The 19,707-nt window shown below is 44.2% G+C and overlaps 2 protein-coding genes across 4 annotated transcripts in view; one reads left to right on the plus strand and one right to left on the minus strand.

Annotated features, from left to right (window-relative positions):
• The window catches only part of snx3 (sorting nexin 3), a 10,396-nt gene extending 1,736 nt beyond the window's left edge, over positions 1–8,660 (plus strand). Inside the window, exons 2-4 of one of the 2 annotated variants that reach the window (XM_029141344.3) lie at positions 5,035–5,130; positions 5,374–5,498; positions 7,853–8,660. In XM_029141344.3, coding sequence (XP_028997177.1) covers positions 5,035–5,130; positions 5,374–5,498; positions 7,853–7,958 — 327 coding nt within the window. In that variant the 3' untranslated portion in view covers positions 7,959–8,660. The remainder of the gene's footprint in view (positions 1–5,034; positions 5,131–5,373; positions 5,499–7,852) is intronic. The other variant, XM_055506172.1, reaches the window with a different exon arrangement.
• A 112-nt stretch (positions 8,661–8,772) lies between these two features.
• nr2e1 (nuclear receptor subfamily 2, group E, member 1) lies at positions 8,773–16,021 on the minus strand. Of its 2 annotated transcripts, XM_029141328.3 has the most exons (9): positions 15,470–16,021; positions 12,850–12,995; positions 12,142–12,229; positions 11,634–11,869; positions 11,100–11,246; positions 10,818–10,914; positions 10,581–10,730; positions 10,379–10,484; positions 8,773–10,153 (listed from the first exon to the last, which is right to left on the minus strand). In XM_029141328.3, the coding sequence occupies exons 1-9, from the start codon at positions 15,525–15,527 to the stop codon at positions 9,991–9,993; spliced, it is 1,191 nt and encodes a 396-aa protein (XP_028997161.1). In that variant the 5' UTR covers positions 15,528–16,021; the 3' UTR covers positions 8,773–9,990. The 2 variants fall into 2 exon arrangements, with proteins under 2 accessions (XP_028997161.1, XP_040925369.1); XM_041069435.2 differs by lacking the exon at positions 11,100–11,246.
• Positions 16,022–19,707: the final 3,686 nt, after the last annotated feature.

The raw sequence follows: 19,707 nt of genomic DNA on the forward strand, positions 1-19,707 counted from the left end.
TATTTGCTGTTCATAAAGTAAACCAAATGGGCACAGTTTATTAAAATGCAGAGGATTCATTTACAATGAAAAAACATTGACAAGCATTGAGTTTATAATTTATTCATTTTTTTGTAGATGTTTGCTGTAATCTTTTCTGTCACCATGGACATTTTGCATACATTAAGCCATTTCAGAACTTTATTGTACAGTGTTTTAAATGTGCAAGCTGTATTGCGAAGCTGTATTGTTAGTCACCAGTTTATCTGATTGCTTTATGTGTTATCTCTAAATTGTCATTACAGTTGACTGACACCCCTGTAGTTAGTGGCCTGCAGGATTCAGATTGTCTAGCAGCCTCAAGTATTTATAGTTTCACTTTAAAGAAACGAGTTGAAGAAAAAATCATTCTCCCGACATTAGCGTTAAATATAAGGCTACTGTACTTGATTAGCGTGTACTATTAGCATATGCGTGTAATCAGCATTATTGTGTACCTCATAGCCCTGTGTGACCTGCTTTGCATAAGACCACAGAAGAAGCGGCGCATCCCTCACTTCCCAACAAACGTGGTGTCAACTTAGGCTTTTGCTTCCCTCCCCTTCTCCCTCCCCCTTCTCTCCTTCTCTCCTTCTCCAGTTTTCTTAGAAGCCTTTTACTTCTTCGCCAGCATTTTAAGACTGTTGGTTTCAATGCCAAGCCCTGGAATGCATACTGTTTGCTTTAGTCGGTTTCCATCTTGCTTATGACATCCGTAGCTATACTGTCATTTTATCGATTGGTCATTCTGTGTGGCTTCTCTTAATAACTCATTCTCTTGTCTACTGTTCCCACTGCTGTATTGCTATCGGCCTGAAATTGAGAGAGCCCTTGTGGCCGCACTGAGAGAATATGCCTAATCCCCTTATTGAGAGAGGAGAAGAATGAAACAGCCCAGGGTGTGGGGGAGCTAGGGCATTTACCCCTCATCCTCACCCCCCACCCATGGGAGGGCAGAAAGCCACCCCCTCACCAGCCTGCGTGCCTTTGCCCACTTATCCTGTTTCATTCCCAGCTGTGTGCAGTCAGTTGCGAGGTTCATCGTGTAATGTACGAGTAGTCGTATTACCATCAAAGTTAAGGTGAAACTGGATTATTATGCAAGAAGCCAACTGTTTTCAGTGGTCACTTGTTGACCACCAGTCATCCTTTTTCGTGTTTAAAATGAATGGTCTGTGTACTTCTTTCAGTCAGAGGTGCAAGCTAAGTTCATAGTGAAAAGAGGCGGATGTCTCATTTTCACCGAGCAGACTTCCAGTTCCCATGGCGGTGTGAATTTCTGTTCTCCCTTAGTTGAAAGTGTAGTTTCTACGTTGGCAGGAACTTAGTTGCTTTGGTGCTTTTTCCTGCCTCTGCACACTTTTTTCATGTTCCTAATGGAGTTATCCGTCCTGTCATATCACCTTAATGGTTTTTTGGTTGTTGCTGGTTTGAGAGGATGCCCTAAAGCAGCATAGTGTATTTATTTAGAACCTCGGCAAATAGGGGGTTGGGGTGTGCGCAGTGTGTGTCTGTGTGTGTGTGTGAGAGGGGAAGGATGTGGCTGTTGGGTATTATCTCCATTTTTTTGTCTGTAGTTGGTTCCCATCTCATCCAGAGAGCACATTCAAGAGAGCGAACTTTGGGATCTCACTTTGTTTATGGCTCGGAGTACATAAAAGGCCTCTTATAACTCTGTCTCTCACTCTTACTCAGTCTTCCACCCCTCCTCTGCTCTACTCCCATAGCTCCTCCTTCTCCCTTTCTTTCTCTTTTCCATTTGGGCATTGGGGCGGGGGCCTTTGGTCATTAATAAAATGGGGAGAGTTGGGGTGTGTGTGGGGAGGGAGTGCTTGTCAGGCACAGTCAAGTGTAATCCAAAGTCTACAGCATCCTCTTCGACAACTATTTTAATGGAAATAGGGAACATATTGTATCAAGGCTACCATATCCTACTTGAAATGACAGTATCAAAAGTGGGAGTTGATACTATGGCAACAAAGCAGCTTTTTGCCAGCTAGGCGAGTCGGAGAGAGGGTGTGCTGTCAGGCCGCTGGGGCCGGCAAGCAAGGGAACGAGCGAGAGAGTGCACGGAGAAGCGAGAGCGACAGACCCGAAGCCCCAACGCTTTTGTTCTGCCTTTTTTTCCCCCCATTTTGGAATATGATGCAATGAGATGGTATTATGTTGCCGTTTTTAATGCTATTATTTTGAAAGGAGAGTATATGGGAGGGGTAAGAATGGGGCATGGGGGAGGTTTAGGATGCGCTCTCTCAAACTTGACTTAATCCATCCTGCTAAAAGCTAATGCATGGTGGCCTTGAACTATTCTCTCAGGAGATGAGTGATCTTTGTCCCCTCTCTCCCTTTTTTCTGCCTCGCTGTTTTTAAGGGTTCTGCCTCTTTTCAACCCATTTTCAATGAGCCTAAAGTATTGTGTCCCACACATTATGAATCACATGCTCTTCCTATGGAGCGTAGATTGCACCTTCACTCATAATGGAAACCGATGCTAGCAGGTCTACTTTGAAAGAGTTACATCTAGCTTTATGCTCCTTTTTTTTAAGATGGAGATTTCTCTTTTAATGTAACTATTTGTTCAGCACGTTTGTTTGTTTGGCTTTTGCTAATTTTCCAAACTTCATATTTGTCTATTCGGCTAACTTCATTCTATTTTTCCTATCTTGCTCTGTCCTTATGAAATCAAAAGGGGCCAAGTGTGCCTTTTCATGAACTGCTAAGACCTGAGTGGGTGTGGCCCCATGTCCCAATCACTGCAGGGGCCGGTAAGTTGAGCCACCCGGGGCCCTAACCTCTAACCAGCCGTGAAGAGAACAGAGGCCAGTGAAACCTGATCTTTGACTTGTGGAGCTCTCACACGCCACCTCCTTCTGTGTGTGTGAGATTGGGAAAAAGTGAGTGAGACCTCTCATTTTTCAGTATTGTCGTCTTGGTTCCTCCCCTTGTCCTGCAAGGCCAATCTCTTAATCACTGGGTTTGAGGGGGCCAAGGCATTGAAAGGCCAGGTGACTTTCTTTCACTTCGCTCTCGCTGCTGTAGCCTCATTGTGTGGAGGCGAGTTGTCCAGGGTCAACTGTCTGTGTACAAACAAGCTTGAACGCTCTGGACTATTATCAGTTTGCATTGTTAACTGTGTGACTGGTCAGATTTTTATACTTAACACCTGTGTGCGCATACTTGATGTGCGTCAGTTTGTGCTCGTGCGTGGTTAAGTGTTTTCTGTGTGCACATGATGAGATTAGAGTCACGGCGGTGGCAGATTACCTGTAACTGTGATCTGTTGTGGTGGGGATTAACTTTGTGGCACTCCATGCTGCGAGGTAACATGACACAGCGGGGACAAACCATAGTGAGCGGAAAGTGGAGCTAATGCTAGAGGGCCGGGGCAATAAAGCTAAGATTATCCACTTCTTCTGTGACCTGAGAAAGAGGAGGAGTCGGGCTCACTGACAGTTTCACCTGCAGAGGAAAGGAACGTTTTCAGGCTTGGAAAGTCTCAAAGAGCAGTTTATCTATTAGTATATGTTTTTATATAAAAGATATCCTGCTTTGATTTTAAACTGAATATAAAATGGTGTGGACCACAGTAAATGAGAACCTTTTATCTAGAACTTCCTCTTTCCAGCAGCACTTTCACTCTCGACTGCAACTTCTGTAACTCTTGTTTTCTACACTCATTTGTAGACAATGAGTCCTTTCCCATTCATTTCATCGCAGTATTTACAGCACTATCTTAATATTCTCGTGTTTTCTATTTCATCTAACGACTTACTTTCAAACAAAAAACAATTTACGCTTTATAAAGGTTTTTTTTGAGGTTGTAATATAATGCAGCTCAGTAAATACTTTTTATTTTCTGTCATTGTCAGACAGAAGTTAGCGTTTGCTTTTCCCCTCAGTCACAATAGGAATACCAGCTAGTTACACAGTGGCTCTGACACCAGTGGATCATTACGGCATTAAATCCAGCTGGTGGTTTTAATGTTGGTTGGTCTATTTATAAGCGTTTCTTGTGAACAGTGGACGTACTGCAGCAAAGGGGACAGAGAATAAATGTCTACATTTACCTCCAAAGGGCAGAAAATCACAGTAAGAGAGAATACAAAGGGAGAAAAGCTGAAGAGGAGAGAATCAGGAGAGCAGGAGACCACTGCTCCCCATCCTCCTCAATTAGTTCTGGTCAGAATACACGAATCTTCCAACCTCTCCAGTGTTCCTGCGCCTCCTTCATGACCACACACCCCCCTCTCTTTTTGCTCAGCCTTTTACTCAGCCTTCTAGTTAACTCTCCTTTACCGCTCACAGACGTCTGCTCATCGATCGCTCCACTACTCTCGCTGCATTCACGCTGCACCTCCATGCTCAATTGCTTTGCTCTTGTGATTCCTTCCTCCATGAATTCTGACCTTCTGTGGATCTGGCCTGCAAATGAAGCGCTCATTCACTCTCTCTCCTTGTTTGTGCATTGTCATGGGATGACCGTGTGCTTCAGGACTAGTGAAGAGCTTTGGCATTGTGCTGTTTGCTTCAATTCTCTCTATCAAAGTCGAATCATCTCCCCCTTTTTAATATGAAATTCACTCTCAGGTGCTTGTCAACAGCAACTTAGGGCTATGCACACGTGCAGCGGCCTTGATGAGCAAAACGTGAACTTTTTCATGGCTCGGAGGCCAGATAAAAATGTTCTATTCATTTTGTTTCAAGTCGGAGGAGTAATTATTTAGTTTTATGCCATTGTTGTTTCCTTCCAGTAAAGTAGATAACTACTCAACTATATGAAAAATAAATGAAAAACTTTTTTTCCAATAATTTTCAGTGTCATTTTTATGTTGTTGTCTCAAATATGCTGGTTTTGCTCCTTGTTGTTAAAATTAGATTTATTATACATTTTAACACTTTAATATTAATCAGGTTTTAGTTATATTTTTTCTACTTACATTACCAGTTAATATGAATCAGCAGTAAAATTATCAGTACACTGGGAAACGGTGGTTGTGCTTGTGTTTGCATCCATAGACCAATCTACCAATCTTCAAGCTGAAGGAGTCCAGTGTACGGAGGCGGTACAGTGACTTTGAGTGGCTCAGAGCGGAGCTGGAGAGGGAGAGCAAGGTGAGCCATCGAGGTGAAGTCCGTACAAAGGCGCTGGTGTGTGGCCCGACAAACCGGCAAAGAAAAAATAAAACCATGACTAAAATGCAGTGTGTGATATGTGTCCTACTATGAACGGAGCCTATAAAGTGTCTATTTAAGACTTAAAGGATTGTTTTGCATTTGCTGAGATCCTCTGCCATAAATAATACTTGTTTAATTGCTGCTTGATTTTCATTTTCTGTGGCTGCTCTTTTGCTTCAGGTGGTCGTCCCACCTCTGCCGGGAAAGGCTCTCATCCGGCAGCTTCCGTTTCGTGGGGATGATGGGATATTTGATGACTCTTTCATCGAGGAGCGTAGACAGGGTCTGGAGCAGTTTCTCAACAAGTAAGTCTATCTATATCTCGCGTCTTTCTCTTTTCTTCCACTGCTTTGCCACAAGGTTAAAACAATTTATTCTTTTCAGTTTCCCTCTTTGTAGTTGCAGCCATTTGCAGCGTCTTCCTTAGCGTGCTATTATTACCTCTCAAGAACAAAGAAACACTTTGTGCAATAAGTAGATTCAACTTTTTCACTTCTCTTCATGTTGTTAACAAATTGAACCCACTGAGACAGGCAGGTCTTTTTCTCACTATCCTCCTTAATTCTCTTTTATAATTACCTTGCTGAGGACAAGAACAACCAAAGAGGACTCAAGTGCGCACCCCCACACAACATCATTTTTTCCACATTTGTTTTATTGTTGATGTGTAATTTATGATAATTGCAGCTCAAATTACAGCACATGGTTCCATGGGATGGTGTGTGCACCTCTGCTTATTTTTGATCCAGCATGTGCTCGTTTTCAGCTGCAGAACAATAAAAGTTACAGTGTGATTGTAATTATTTGCTTTGATTGCAGACTTGGCCATTATCTTTGTTTCATGTGCAAATGCATCAATGTTTCCTGTCGGAATATCGAGTGCGCTAAAACAGTTGAGGAAATTAAAATCCATAAATATGCTTTTTTTTAAGGAGATGAGTGTGTTGGTAATTAAGATTTTTCGCCTTGCTTTCAATGAAGGAAACACTGCTGTTGATCAGATCATTGTTCAGACTTAATACTGGCCGTTGTGGCTGGCGGCATTGTTTAATCTGTAATTGAGAGCATTGTAAAGTGGAAATCTCCTGCAGTATTAAAGACGATTGTCGCTGGGAAACAAGTGAGAAGGCGGAGAAGAGAGACCCATCAGTTGTTGACTAGCCTAGTCAAACATAATTCATGCTTTGGGTAAAAGAGAAGGACTTTACATCCCCACTTCAAAAAAGCAACAACCTTGAGATTTTAACGTTCTTGTGCTGCACCTTGCCTTCAATGTCAACAGTTTTAAAAAAAATCTATTAAATAAGTTTTGTTTGATTCGTCCTCCTATTTGACCTGTAAAATCCTTCCCCCAAGCATCTTAATTTGTCAGAAATATTTCCCATTAGAGGTTAAGATACCTGCGTACGTACTGTGTCATCACATCATCATCCGTTCAGAATTTGCCGTTTAAAGAATGCCATGTTTTAGGGTCTCAGGTGCTCTGGCTTTTTCTCGTTATCTGCCTTGCGTCATCTGGAAAGATATTAAGGGAAACCTGATGTCAAAGTGCCTTCGTTAGTCACAAGCATACAGGACTTTCTACGTAGATGTGGTGATGAAGGAGATCTGGAGCATAGAATCAGGAGGTGAACAGAGCATGTTGAGATTGAAATTTACACAAAATGCATACGTAATAGTTGTACTTGACAAAACAATGAGGACTAGATGCCCCTATGCTTTAAGCCCCCCAAACTCATGGTTTGGAGGCTTCATTGTCAGGAAGTCAGACACATTTTGCTCTCACGTGACTCGTTGCCCTGGCCTGATGTGTGTCCTCCTTCTGTAGTTTAACTCACACTTCTCCTTTTTTAATGGAAGTGAAAGAAAAAGCCATAATTTTACTACATTACTACAAAGTAACAGGAGCCTGTAACCACAGCTACACACAAACCAATGTAATAGGTCGAGTAGAGTAACTGTGATTAGTGATTATTAAAATGTGGCGTTTGTGTGGTCGGTCAGTCACAAATTGACAATTGTAGTCATTCTTGGTTGTAGATTTTTCTTTTACAACATGCAAAAATCTATGAAGATAAATTTACATGATGGCATTTAGCTTCCCTGTAAGCTAATGGGGACGTAAACGTGTGCAAGGAGTATAGCAAAGGGAGATTCTAATAAATAAGAACAAACATGAACTGAAAAAACTGATGCGCAGGTTAGACCCAACTCCGTGTGATTGTGTTCTGCCCCAGAACTCAACAATCCTGTACAGAAATACGACAGCTCCTTGTTTGTTTATATTAGAGGTGCTCTGCTCAGGAATTGAGTGCATCAGGGTGTCTGAGCACAGCGTCCCTGCATAGTGTTAATTTCATAGTCACCTGATGAATTAGTTCCTTCCTTCAGTCTTTCTTTTGTTCAGTTTCTTGCTTATCAGGTTTTTCTAACAAGTATAGCTTTTTCTTTTATCCTCAGGAAGGTTTAATGCTGTACCATGAATTTTAAACCTGCTGCTGACTTTGTCTCTTGGGATTCAGAGTTTCTATTGAGGCATTTTCTGTATTATAGCGGTGACATCAAAATGTTAGTATGTAACTGTGCACTTGCATTTCATACATGAACTATGAATGTTTTCTCCACTTTGACTCCCGCCTTCTGCTCTGGGTTGTTTCAGAGTGGCCGGACACCCTCTAGCCCAGAATGAACGGTGCCTGCACATGTTCCTGCAGGACGAGTCTGTGGACAAGAACTACACCCCCTCCAAAGTCAGACAAGCCTAAAGAGCGAAGGCGGCTCTGCTTGGCCCGGTTTCACTCTGCACAGCCCAGTTGGCCGACCCGAAGCGCTCGCCACTGCTCCAGGTTTCTCTCAGACAATAAACACTTTGAGGACAACTTCCCTCCTCGCGTCCCCTAAAATTATATTGTTCACTGCTTCTTTTAGTTAAATTAGTGACCTTGATTGGTGTTTGTTTTCACTTTCTGATTGGAGTCAAGAATGTTCGACACATAAGTGGTTGAAAGTAATTTATCGTAACTTCCGTTTGTGTCTAAATGCCACTAACATGGGTCTATCTGTATTTATCATTTAGCCATGTCTTGAATATATTCATTTATATATCAACACTGAATAAGCGTTCTATGTATGCAAAGCTCTTGTGAAGATCCTCAGTCTTTTTATCACACACATTCACGGCATGTTGCTCATCATAACTAAACTCACTCACACTTATCTGATGAGGCTCGACTTCCAAATCTCACTTAGCTGATTCTCTTCTCAAGAGAAATTGTGTGTGCGTGCGCGTGTGTGTGTACATCGACCAGCACCTGCCCAGTTGTCACGGTAATTTTCTAGCAACAGAGAAGTAATTTACACAGAGAGAACTGCAGTATTTCTACTGGCTATATGCATTTTGAGATTTGTATACTGCTGTGCCATTTTTGTTTATTTTGAAGATTTTCCAATAAAATAGGTGAAATATCTCGGTGCAGAATTATGTTTGTGTGACTATAGCGTCGATGTGGTTAATCAAGTTGCCACATGCGTTATGGCTGTCCCAACTTTATTAAATGTGCTAATTAACTGAATGCATAATCTATCTCTTTTACAAGGTTGATTTAATCTGTTAACACTGTCCTGAGGTTTGCTTTAGAATCGATTGGACAACTTGTGAATGGGACGTTGGAAACACTTAACGTAAGTACAGCAATTCATAACTAATGCATGACTTAGGTTGTAAAACACCCTCTGCTTTACAAGTGAATAATGTGATGAGATACCATTTGGTTTTCCACCAAGCCCTTCTCAAATAACGACTCAGGTTCGTTTTTAAATTTACTTTTTATAGCCTTATAATAAAATGCTAAGCAGACCCTTTGAAACAGCGCTTAATGATAACTGTTCTGATAAGAGTAACATTATGATACAAATACTTGGCATCTGGTAGTTTAAAATCTATGAAACCAGATTAACTCGGCGTCTTTTATTCTCTTGGTTACAACTCTAAATAGTTATAACTTCCAAGTATTTACAACAGAATAAAAACATCACGGGCCACACAAACATATTCCAAGTGCTGAATATGGTTTCATCCAGTGTTAGTGTCTAACTTCACAGTCGACCTAAACATTTCGTAATGCCGCGCCTCAGACAGGACACACCGACAAAAACAGGACAGAAACCACTTAAATACAAACGCCGTCGTCGGATGAATGTTGCTTTATGGTCAGATGCGAACCAAGCGCGTCCCTCGCGCGTCTCCTCCCACTCAGCGCCGCCTCGTCGTTGCCCCGTGCGTTTGGTTTCAGCACCGGATCGAGGGACAGCGACTCGCATCCCCCATTAGGCATGCGTCATCTTTTTTTTTATTTTTTTCATTTTTTGGTTTCCTCCATTGGATTGAACACAGCAATAGTAGATTAAATTGGTCGTCAAGCTCATTGGTCTCACAGACACTCGAATAACTAATTAATAGGTAACGTTCCCGTCAGACAGATGCCCTCCAGAGTCTTCGGGCGAGTTTTAATCACTGCAGGCAGCACGTGCCCACACCAATGCTATAATGGAAATTACAGGCTAATCCTCAACTAGAGCGACTGGTAACAGGCTAGCTACTGTTGATTTCAGGCTGTGCTGCAGTCTTTGTTCCAGTGGAGCCCAGGCCTCAATAGGCTACTTTGAGGTGGCCTCGGAAAGTTTGTGCTCAGCCAAAGTCCAGCCCCTGGTTGCACCTGCTATTGTTTGACATTCGGTCCATTGCCGGGTGGGTCCGTGGGGCTCGAGCTCGAGTATTCTCCCCTCGCCTGCTGGACGTCATATATCGCTGGACTTGTACATGTCGGAGAGCAGCCTGGTGATGGGCACGTTCCCGATGGTCTTCTTGAAGAACACCTCCTCTATGGTGGACGGGCCGACGGAGCGCAGCGCCGGGAGCAGCAGGAGCAGCTTCCCGAAGCGACAGGGCTGAGTCGGGTACCTGAAACGCATCACACGGGTCAGAACGCGTACGAACACCGCCCCCCCGCTGCGGCGGCGCCGCGTGCAGCCTGGCTGCTAATTAAAGCGCACCTGTGACAAATAGCTGCTGATTAAACGCGCGCGCTACCCCACGCACCTGCGCACAATTACAGCAGACCGCAGTGGCTTATTGCCTCATTAACTTCATAATGAGTGCGAGTGTGTGCGCGAGGCCGGATCTCACCTGGTGTGTATGTAGCTGTTGAGAGTGAGCTGCGCCTCGTCTTGTAGAGCCGCGATGGCGCTGGCGTTGCGGAAACTTCGCAGTTCAGTGCTGCCATGCGTGGGAACTACAAATACATACATGTGCAATGCTGTAGTATTTCACTCTCAAGCAGATGTTCTTTAAGTGACGTAAATAGACCCGGAAACGTAACAGGACCCACCAGCTTTGAAGGTCACGATACATTTCAAACAGGCGAATTCTGTCGCATCCAGACGCATCTGTCTGAATCGGGTGACGACCTCCTGCAGCGCTTGGATCTCAGACATGATCTTACTCATCCGCGGAGACTCCGTGTTTTCGGTGTTCATCCCTGTCGGAGCACAGGAGGATTGCGTCATTGCGCGGGACTGCGCCAAGTCGAGAGGTGTGCGCGCGCACGCGGGGCCGCTGGACGTACCGGAAACGGCGAGGAGCGTGGTGGAGTCCACGGGAATGGCCCACTGCGCGATGCCCAGAACAAAAAGCTCCCTCCACGCGTCCTCCAGAAGGATGAGCTGCGGAGACAAATGCTCAGTGTTGACCTCAAGCGCAGCAGTAACACAACAGCGCCGTTTTAATCACGTATGGCCCATATTCCTAAGCGCTTTTCTTGAGAGTTGCTCTCATTAAGGGCCCTCTAGTTATCATTTAGAGTCCTTTTCTTTAAACGGCTCCCGCAGCCCATCGAATCAAACGGTACCTGGTCGGATAATGGCAGCGTGGAGAACGCGGGCACACTTTTTGCCCACTTGATGCTCATGAACAGGAGGCGCGCCGCCGACTCGCACACAGACTCCGTCGCCACCTCGTACAGGTACATGGGGGTGCCGCTGACTTCATGAGGATACTGGGGGGGACGCAGAGGAGACGGTCACCGTGGGTTCGGGTTCGGAGAACGGAGCGCAGCGGAGGTCGTTCTGAGCCCGGTTTCACAATTATTAGTGTTGCTTGTGGTGGATTTGCAGCGAGAAATCTAATTTGCGGATTTGTGGTCTTACAGATGCTAAATCAGGGCAAAAATGTCAACTTCTAACCCCTCCGGAAAAAAACTAATCCTATAATAACATTTATAAGACCGTATTACAAATACCAAAGGAATATCACACATTATTTATGAGATGTATTAAGGTGTATTCATTTTTTAGGTAAAAACATAATATAAATGACGCTTTAAACGAATTCACCCTTTTACGTGATGAATCGTGGAATATTAAAATGGAATCCTAATGTGTACCTTGGGGGTGGGCTGCGCCAGACCCACCATGGCCTGTCTCTCAGGTGTGGTCGCCACCGTGCTCATCTCCAGGTTGTGCGGCTCCAGTTGCGTGACTGTGGTGAAGAACGGAGGCCCGGGGAGAGAGGATCCCGGGAAGTGGGTCGACGATCCGTTCACCTCTTTGTGACCTCGGAAATATAGGGCGACCTGTTTGCGGATGGTGGACGTCCGGGGCCCCCTCTCGTGCTGAACAGCTGTGAAACGGGTGCGAGTAAAAGAGTTATCGCTGCAAAAATGAAGTACGTTGTTGTTTAAATTACTAAAAGTATTTTTCAAAGAACGATCTAATTGGAAATCAATCTCAAAGTAAGAATTGTCTGTTTAAAAATGCATATTAGCCGTAATCTATCAGCACCCCACTGAGTATTTAAAGCAAGTAAAGAAGTAATTATCAACTTAACACCCTTAAAACAGTACCCGCCTCCCAGTCTATAGCCTAACTGGTAATTCAATTAAGCCCGTTTACCGTCTTTATTCATGTTCACTTCCAGACACTTTTTCAAACGGCACGCTCGGCACTGGTTCCTGTGCGTTTTGTCCACGGGACACCCTCCCTGTTCAGCACGGAAGAGACGGGAGGAAAAAAGGGTTAAAGCTGCCAGCTGAAAAATTCCCCGCTTTCACGACGACAGACTCCGCGCTCTAATCTCCCTGTGAGGCCGCTCTCCAGGTGAAAGATCGTGCTATTATAGCGCACTTACAGACCTGATCCCCTGCGGCTCATGCGCGCGGCCTCATCCCGCAGGATAAGTACTCCATCCCGCCCTCTGCTGCCTAAATCCTCGCCTCTGAGTCATCATATTAGATTGGATTACACCTGACAAATTACAGCAACACGCTGTTTAGCCCAAAACTTAAGGTATGAACCAATTAGGCTCATCATGGGAGGCTTAACACGGCGCCAAGTGGGTAAAAGTAATCTGCGCGTAAAATGCTCTTTCTGTGCGTAATTGTCATTAAGGGGTTTTTGGATGAGAACCAGAGCCTTGAAACCAGAGTTTATCTCTCTGGGCACAAATGCAGAGCTCGTTGCTTACATATTTTAGGTTATTGTTAAATTAATCGACTTAATTGAAAGTCTGTTCTGCATAAAAAGATAGAATTAAAGAGGTGGAAACAGGTGGAAAGAAAAATAGAAAAACACGTGTCTTAATAATTTCCGAGGAGGCCTCACCTGAGAGCCAGATTTACAGACGTAGGTCCTGTTTCTGCGGATGCTCCTCTTAAAGAATCCGGAGCATCCGTCACAGGCGTAAACGCCGTAGTGTTTCCCTGAGCTCCGGTCACCGCATACTTTGCATGGGATGTCCAGAATCCGACCTGGAAATGTCAGTTAGAAATGTGCTCAGTGACGGAAGGTGTTAAACCCGAGTTTAAATTAGTGAACTACAGACGCAAATTGTGAATATTGCCCAAAAATGAAGAATAAATATATGGATACATTTTAAAAACAATTTCCCAAGTTACTTCAAAAGGTGCAAAACGGTTTTCAGTCTGATTCAATTTAGATATTTTACGCACTGAAGTTAATTTCGTAACTTGTTAACTTGGTTTGTAGAAGTACAGTAAATAATAACAAACTTGTTTAAATACACCAGGGAACAACCGCCCAACAAAATACATGTTTGTGGGGCACCCCACAAAATGGACCCCCCCCCCCCCCCCCCCCCCCCCCCCCCCCACACACCCACACCACACACACACACACACAGAGTGGACAGCGCCCCGCGCCCTGTCCTGACCATGGGAATTCAATGCGCACATTTCAGGAATAAAGTCCGGTGGGAAGCGTCATATCTGGGCTCTCTAAGACAATGGTCCGAGGGCGCACAATGGAGACATTAGGGGAAAGTGTTAACTTAATGATTTTCCCCCATTGAACCTCGTCTGACTGCCTGGATCTCGACAAGCTGCCAACTCCCCTTCATAATGGGACTCGACAGCTGCTTTATCCCGCAGGTCTTTAGGCCCCAGGATTAGGGAGTGACACTGCACCATGAGAATAATACGCACCAACTCGTTTCACCAACTCAAATGAAGTGTATGTAAATCGACCTCGGTAGAGATGAAAAATGTGATTTTTTGGTGAAGGTTTTGTATTCAAATCTTGTAAAAGGGGCTATATTTGTATGCATATGAGGGAGTCGTTTTTATCCTGAAGGGAAAAGCCGTCTATGTAATTACACTGACGTTTTGCCACCTGCTCATTGATTCACCAGTGACCCGTCAAAAAGGGTAGCATGGGAATAACTACTCAGCAGAAAAACAATGACTCCAGGAGAGACTTGGAGGACTTCAGTGACCAGATTATTAAGGAGCAGAAGGCTATGGGCTATTTAACAGTGGGCCACAGCCGTGTAATTACTATAAGATAAAAAGGAAAGTTCCTTTATAGCGAGTATTAAGTTTACATGGCCTGGACGCCATGTCCTGGTTACTAGAAATAAACATTTGAAACGCGGTGTCCACTAAGTGATGTCCTGCTTCATATTTATTTATAGACCATTAACTATGATATAATATCTGCACCGTGCACAAGAGTCTCCTTTTCACCGTGTTATAGCAACGGTGCACGTCCAGTTCATTTACACATTGAAATAAGCGTAATTAAGTGAAAGATCAAAGAAAGCGCTGAAAAGCAGCGCCTAAACATATAAAGCGCTGCTTTCTGAGGGTCAATTAAATAAAATGACGCACAATTTTGTTGTGAAGGGGGGAAATGTATTTAACTTCCCGCTGTGGGGGTCCAATTCGGCTCCATTGTGTGGACTAATTGCTTGAAGATATATGGCATATTCTATTAACGTAATCACCATCAAGACGAGAACCTGCAAAGAGAACTGGAAATTACGTTTTACTGGGAGAAGGAAAGCTTCCCACTGACCACCCATAACGTGGGTATGAACTTGAACGACAGTCGTCTTAATGTATTGTGAGATGTTTTATTCTAATAGAACAAGTTGGTTTTCTCCTAGAAAATCAATACGTCCGAATACCTGAAGAGAAGTAACGCGATGGTCGCAGATTTGAATGTGGTTAATCGATGTTCTCATATTTGAAACAAAAGAGTCGAACTCAGACCATATTATTATCACAATGTTATTGAATTTAAATTAAATTGCAGTTGTGAAAAAAAACTCTCACCGGATCCTAGCGCAAAATATATAGAAGTATATAGGAATAATTTATTTTGAAAGAGAAGTAACAAATAAATAAACGGTGAACGCGTTTCACACACGCCCAGAAACGCGCGCATTAAGGCACAATCACACTTTTTTTTGTTTAAAATCGATTAAATTATCTGCAATTAAATATGTCTCGTTTTTAAATATATATATATATTTTCTTTTTCTTTATTTTTTTTTAACTAAAAGTAAATTAGAGGCAACAAGTGGTTTTAAATGGAGGCCCTGAAAAGAATGTTCGGACAGACGTCTGTTTTTTCACCTTTACGCCTTGTGGACGTGATTAAGCAGCCGTTTTTACATGTCTGGTGTTTTTCCAAAGATCCTGAATCTACTTTATTTATAATTATCCGTCGCGCGTTCAAGTTTACGAAGTTCGTCCCCCTCGTGAGACGATAAAGATCACAAACGCACACGTGTTTCTAAGATTCGAGAGAAAGGCGCTGATTTCTTTCTTGTTCTAACGACGCGCGCATCAAATCCTGCGGGCGACAAAGCTCCGTGTTTAATTTAACCCGACGCTCCTCCCCACCACCGCGCAGGCCTCCGTGCTTCGCTTGTGCCAACACTGTGTGTGACTCGGGGAGACCAAAGAGAAACGTGACTTACTTGATTTCACGTTGAGAATATCCAAACAGCCACTTGTTGAGCCCGTGGGTTTGCTCATCGTGGACACTCGGCAATTAAATCAACGAAGTTCAGAATGAACGAGTCCTTCTTCTTTTCTAATCTTGATGACAAAAATCAACTAAACTTGTGAAACCGCACCACTTTCCTCGACCAGCGACCGGCTCACGTCTTCACTTCCCCCACTTGACACAGTAGGGTTCCCCTCGCTTTTCACCGGACGGTCTTTGCTGTGGAGAAACGCTCCCGCTCCAGAGAGGACGCAACCGAGCTGCAGCCCCGGGACCGCGGCTGGTTACCGGCGACAGCGGCTCTGCGGCTGCGGGCGCAGCTCACGGTGCGGAAAGTTCACGCAGAGAAACGCTGCGGAGGCGCATCCACCGGAGCCAAACCGGTGCGAGACGAAAAATCGATTGTCGATTATTCTGACAGATGGTTGAAAGCGGCGCACGGTGTGACTTTGTGCTGCGAGTTCCCCCAATAAGCCTTGGTAATATTTATGAGAAGTGTCAGTGGGAGGCTGGAGGGTGGAGATCTCCACTTCCTTCATCCACTTGGCTTTCTACTCCAAACTCCAGCCTGACGTCACCGGCGCGTGAGCGTGCGCGCGCGCGCGCGCGCGCGTGAGGCCGATCGTGTGAATGTGTGCGCAAGTGACGTGAAGTGTTGCGCCTGTGGCTCCGCAGACTCGGCAAACAAAAAAACACGTGTTGCTCGCGTATTTTCGGCAACGTTCACATCCGCGACGCGTCTAAATTGTTTCATGATCTCACGGTAACTGGTGGTTGAAACTCCAAAAGCTTTTTAAAACTTAAAGATTTGTAGTGTTTGTTGTTGCATAAACAAAAACTTCGTAGCGAATGAAGAACGAAGCTGAAAAGAAAAGCGTAGAAAAACGCAGACGTGGTGCAGAGGTATGTTGGTCCACGAAGAGGAGGAGGAGGAGGAAGAGGAGGAAGAGGGCATTGATGTATAGTTAACTGAGGTGGGAGTGTCACTAACGTAGAACTCGAGATGTCTTTTATCAGCAGACGCTGAAAAACCAAAAAGATTCAATGAGCTAATTGGATTAAACATATTCAGACTCATTAATATTAATAAACGTTCTGTCATAGTCAAGCTGGTTAATAAAATGTGTTTTTCTCTGGACCACATAAAATGAATGCAATTAAAAGGCTTAGTTTTAGCCATTAAACTATTGATTTTTATTAGTTTATACACATTAAGATTATCTTCTATTTATTTGCTCGTATAAAATAATATTATTATTAAATATTATTATATTATAAAACATTTAAAATTTTTGCTTTTTAAAGCTAAAACAAAACTGTCTTAAAGTCATTTATATAATAATAATAATAATAATAATAATAATATAATAATAATAATAATAATAATAATAATATAATAATAATATTCCAGCATCCTCTCTGTGAGGTTCGAACCGGGTCATGGGTCGGCCTGCAGGGCCCGCGCACTGACACCCTGACCTTGACAGCTTGCTGCGTTTTGCCGGGTAACTCCAGAAATCCATATTCTGTTTTTAATTGTGTTCATTCCCACGGTACACTGGAGGCCATATGGACGCACAAAGTGTCGATTTAAACGGACATGGGCGAGGCGGAGAGGCGTAGTTAATTGCAATTAGCCATTGTTGTGTCTTTCAACCTGCCCTTTAGCTGAACAGCTACGGCTGGAGACTAACAAGCCTGAGGAGGAACCACCGTAATATTCCTTAGCCGCTGCTGCAGAGAGCCACAGAAAGGCTCGGGTCCTCAGTGGGAAGTTTAACGCCACATATCGTGTTTTTATCTCCCACAATTAGGCCACGTAATAAAGGCTACAATGCCTTTATTATAGCGACGTATATACATTATTTAAATAATTAACAAACGTGTATAATTTCTAATTCATTGAGAAAACGTCAAAATAGACACAGACAAGAAAATGTAGATTTTTTAAAATAAGAAGAAATTCAATTATTTGTAGCCTGTGTGTGTGTGTGTGTGTGTGTGTGTGTGTGTGTGTGTGTGTAGGTGGGTGGCTGCTGGGGTGGGTGAATGGTGAATGTGTGACATAATCTCCTTAACTCGTCCTAATCCTCGTCATTCACTGATAGCCTTTACACAAATATAACCAACATCATGGTTGCCGGGGTTGCCTTCTTTCGCTTTTTTGTATTAGTGACTCCCTTCTCATCCAGCAGTCAATGAAATGACTTTAACAAAGGCCCAGTGGATTGTGTATCTGTATTTCGGGGGCTCTGCATCAGTATGCGGATACTTGACGTACTATAGGATCGACTTTAACAAGGAGAGAGTCCCACAGAAGTCACTGCAAGACAATTGAGGCCGGAAAGTCTGTCGTGGGATTTTTGACCAGCGGGAAAATGCCTGTAAAAAGCTTCAACTGTGAAATATTGGATGTACAGTAAAGTCTGAGCGTGCACAGACTGGATGCCACAGCTCTGCCGGTTTCATACGCCGCTGTCACTGCTGCCGGCCCCTAATTGACCAGGCGTAAAGAGATTGGCCTCAGGGAGAAGTCACTAAGCTCCAGAGGGCGAATAATAGGCAGCCTCCAGCAGCCACAGGCGCATGCATCCATGCAGCCTTTAAAAGCGACTGGGGAGGTGATAGCCAGCCACAGAACCTGGTGACGTCCAGCACCGACGGCTCGTCCCGCCAGGTGTTGTGAGAAGAGGCATTAAAGTATATATGATGCACTCTGGGTTGAAGATAGAACAGAAAAAAACTTCAGCAGACGCCAAGAAGACGCCTGCTAGATTGTTTTAACATGGGCATAAAAAGATGTTTAACATGTTGTGATTAGAGTCCAATGCGGAGCTTGGTTTCAGCACCTCGGACAGTTCCACAACAGGAGTCACTGCAGTTACCTGTTCATTATTCTGCAGCTTAATTTATTTATTATCAAAGGTTAACATATATGTGACAACTGGTTTTTATGTGTCGCTAAATGTTTAAGCATGTCACGGTTTCATGCTGCGCCTCCGATCTCGACATTGAGTCAGAAAAGTAAATGAAGCCAAACAGGATTCAGGTTGTGACTGCGCTCTCTCCCCGAGGCCTTTAAGCCTCAAGCGTTGGTCTCACTTCCATTAAGGAGCAATTAACGGTGCACAAATTCGAATCAACTGAGTTACAACTTATTTTCAGTCATCAATTTAAAGAGCTTGAAGCCCAATAATTATTTTATTTATTGAGTACTGTAATATTTGCACTAAAGGCAAGGGACCACAGAGAAATGCCAGTAAAGCTACTGCAGCATTTAAACCATGACTCATCATGGGTATAAACTTATCAAACCCTCACATTTGTTACACTTGAAGCAGTGCAGACTTTCCTAGAAGGCCAAATCTATCAGACTCATGAGGAACACATGAGTCACTGGAGTCATGACGACCCAGTCAAAAGCTGGACGATTAGCTGCTTCCTGTACTACTTTCACGTCAAGGAGTTTTTGTCTGTTGCCGCCCAGGAGGAAAACAGCTTGGACAGGTACCGTCCAGAACATGGTCCAAACCCCCCAGGACCTGACCCGTCTGACTCCTGGCCTCACAGAGTCCCACCAGCTCCAGATCCAAATCCACGTCTGCATGCACACTCGCACACATCAGTCCTGCCCCCCTAAAAAAAGCACAGACCTGGGATCCAAACCCAGAAACCCACAAGTTGGTGCGGTGCAGTTGGTCGCTCTGACAAATCTATTTGGGGCAAATTGTCAGTGAGAAACTTCCGCTCGAACTGCCGTGGACAAAACTGGCTGTTGGGGAGAGCAAATCCCGCTGCATGAGGGTGGGGGACAATGGGGGGCGAATGTGTTGATGTGCGGCCGGTGGCTGGGGAGGGACAATGGACGGATTAGTCAGTCCCCTGGCTGACTGATTTGAGATGGCTCCTCTCAGCCTCTCACCGTGGGGAGTCCCATTGTCCCGCTTCTGATTCCCACTTCTCACAAACTCCAAACAAAAGTCAATCTCTTTCTCAAGGGGGGGAAAAATATCGACCCGTGTTTTAGCTGGGGAAAGTGACTCAAAAACTTATTTGCCAGAGATGGCTGACTCTAACTCCCCTTCCACTCTTTATGTCTTTTTTCCTCCTCTTTGCCTCCATCCTCTTCATTTGCAGGCTTTGTTGCCTGGTGGTGGTGGAGGTTGAGTGATCCTGGGTTTTCAGGCTGGAGTGGGGCAGGGGCACCTG

This window comes from Betta splendens, chromosome 24 (genome assembly GCF_900634795.4).
Source record: "Betta splendens chromosome 24, fBetSpl5.4, whole genome shotgun sequence".
In the NCBI taxonomy this organism is placed as follows: domain Eukaryota; kingdom Metazoa; phylum Chordata; class Actinopteri; order Anabantiformes; family Osphronemidae; genus Betta; species Betta splendens.

What these genes read in the sequence shown, in the direction of transcription:
- nr2e1 (XM_029141328.3), bottom strand. Translation starts at nt 15,527, where the DNA reads ATGAGCAAACCCACGGGCTCAACAAGTGGCTGTTTGGATATTCTCAAC. An exon ending in CACGCTCCTCGCCGTTTCCG is followed by an intron (nt 10,731 to 10,817) that starts GTACGTCCAGCG and finishes GTGCTCCGACAG; the next exon opens with GGATGAACACCGAAAACACG. An exon ending in AACAGCTACATACACACCAG is followed by an intron (nt 10,154 to 10,378) that starts GTGAGATCCGGC and finishes GATGCGTTTCAG; the next exon opens with GTACCCGACTCAGCCCTGTC.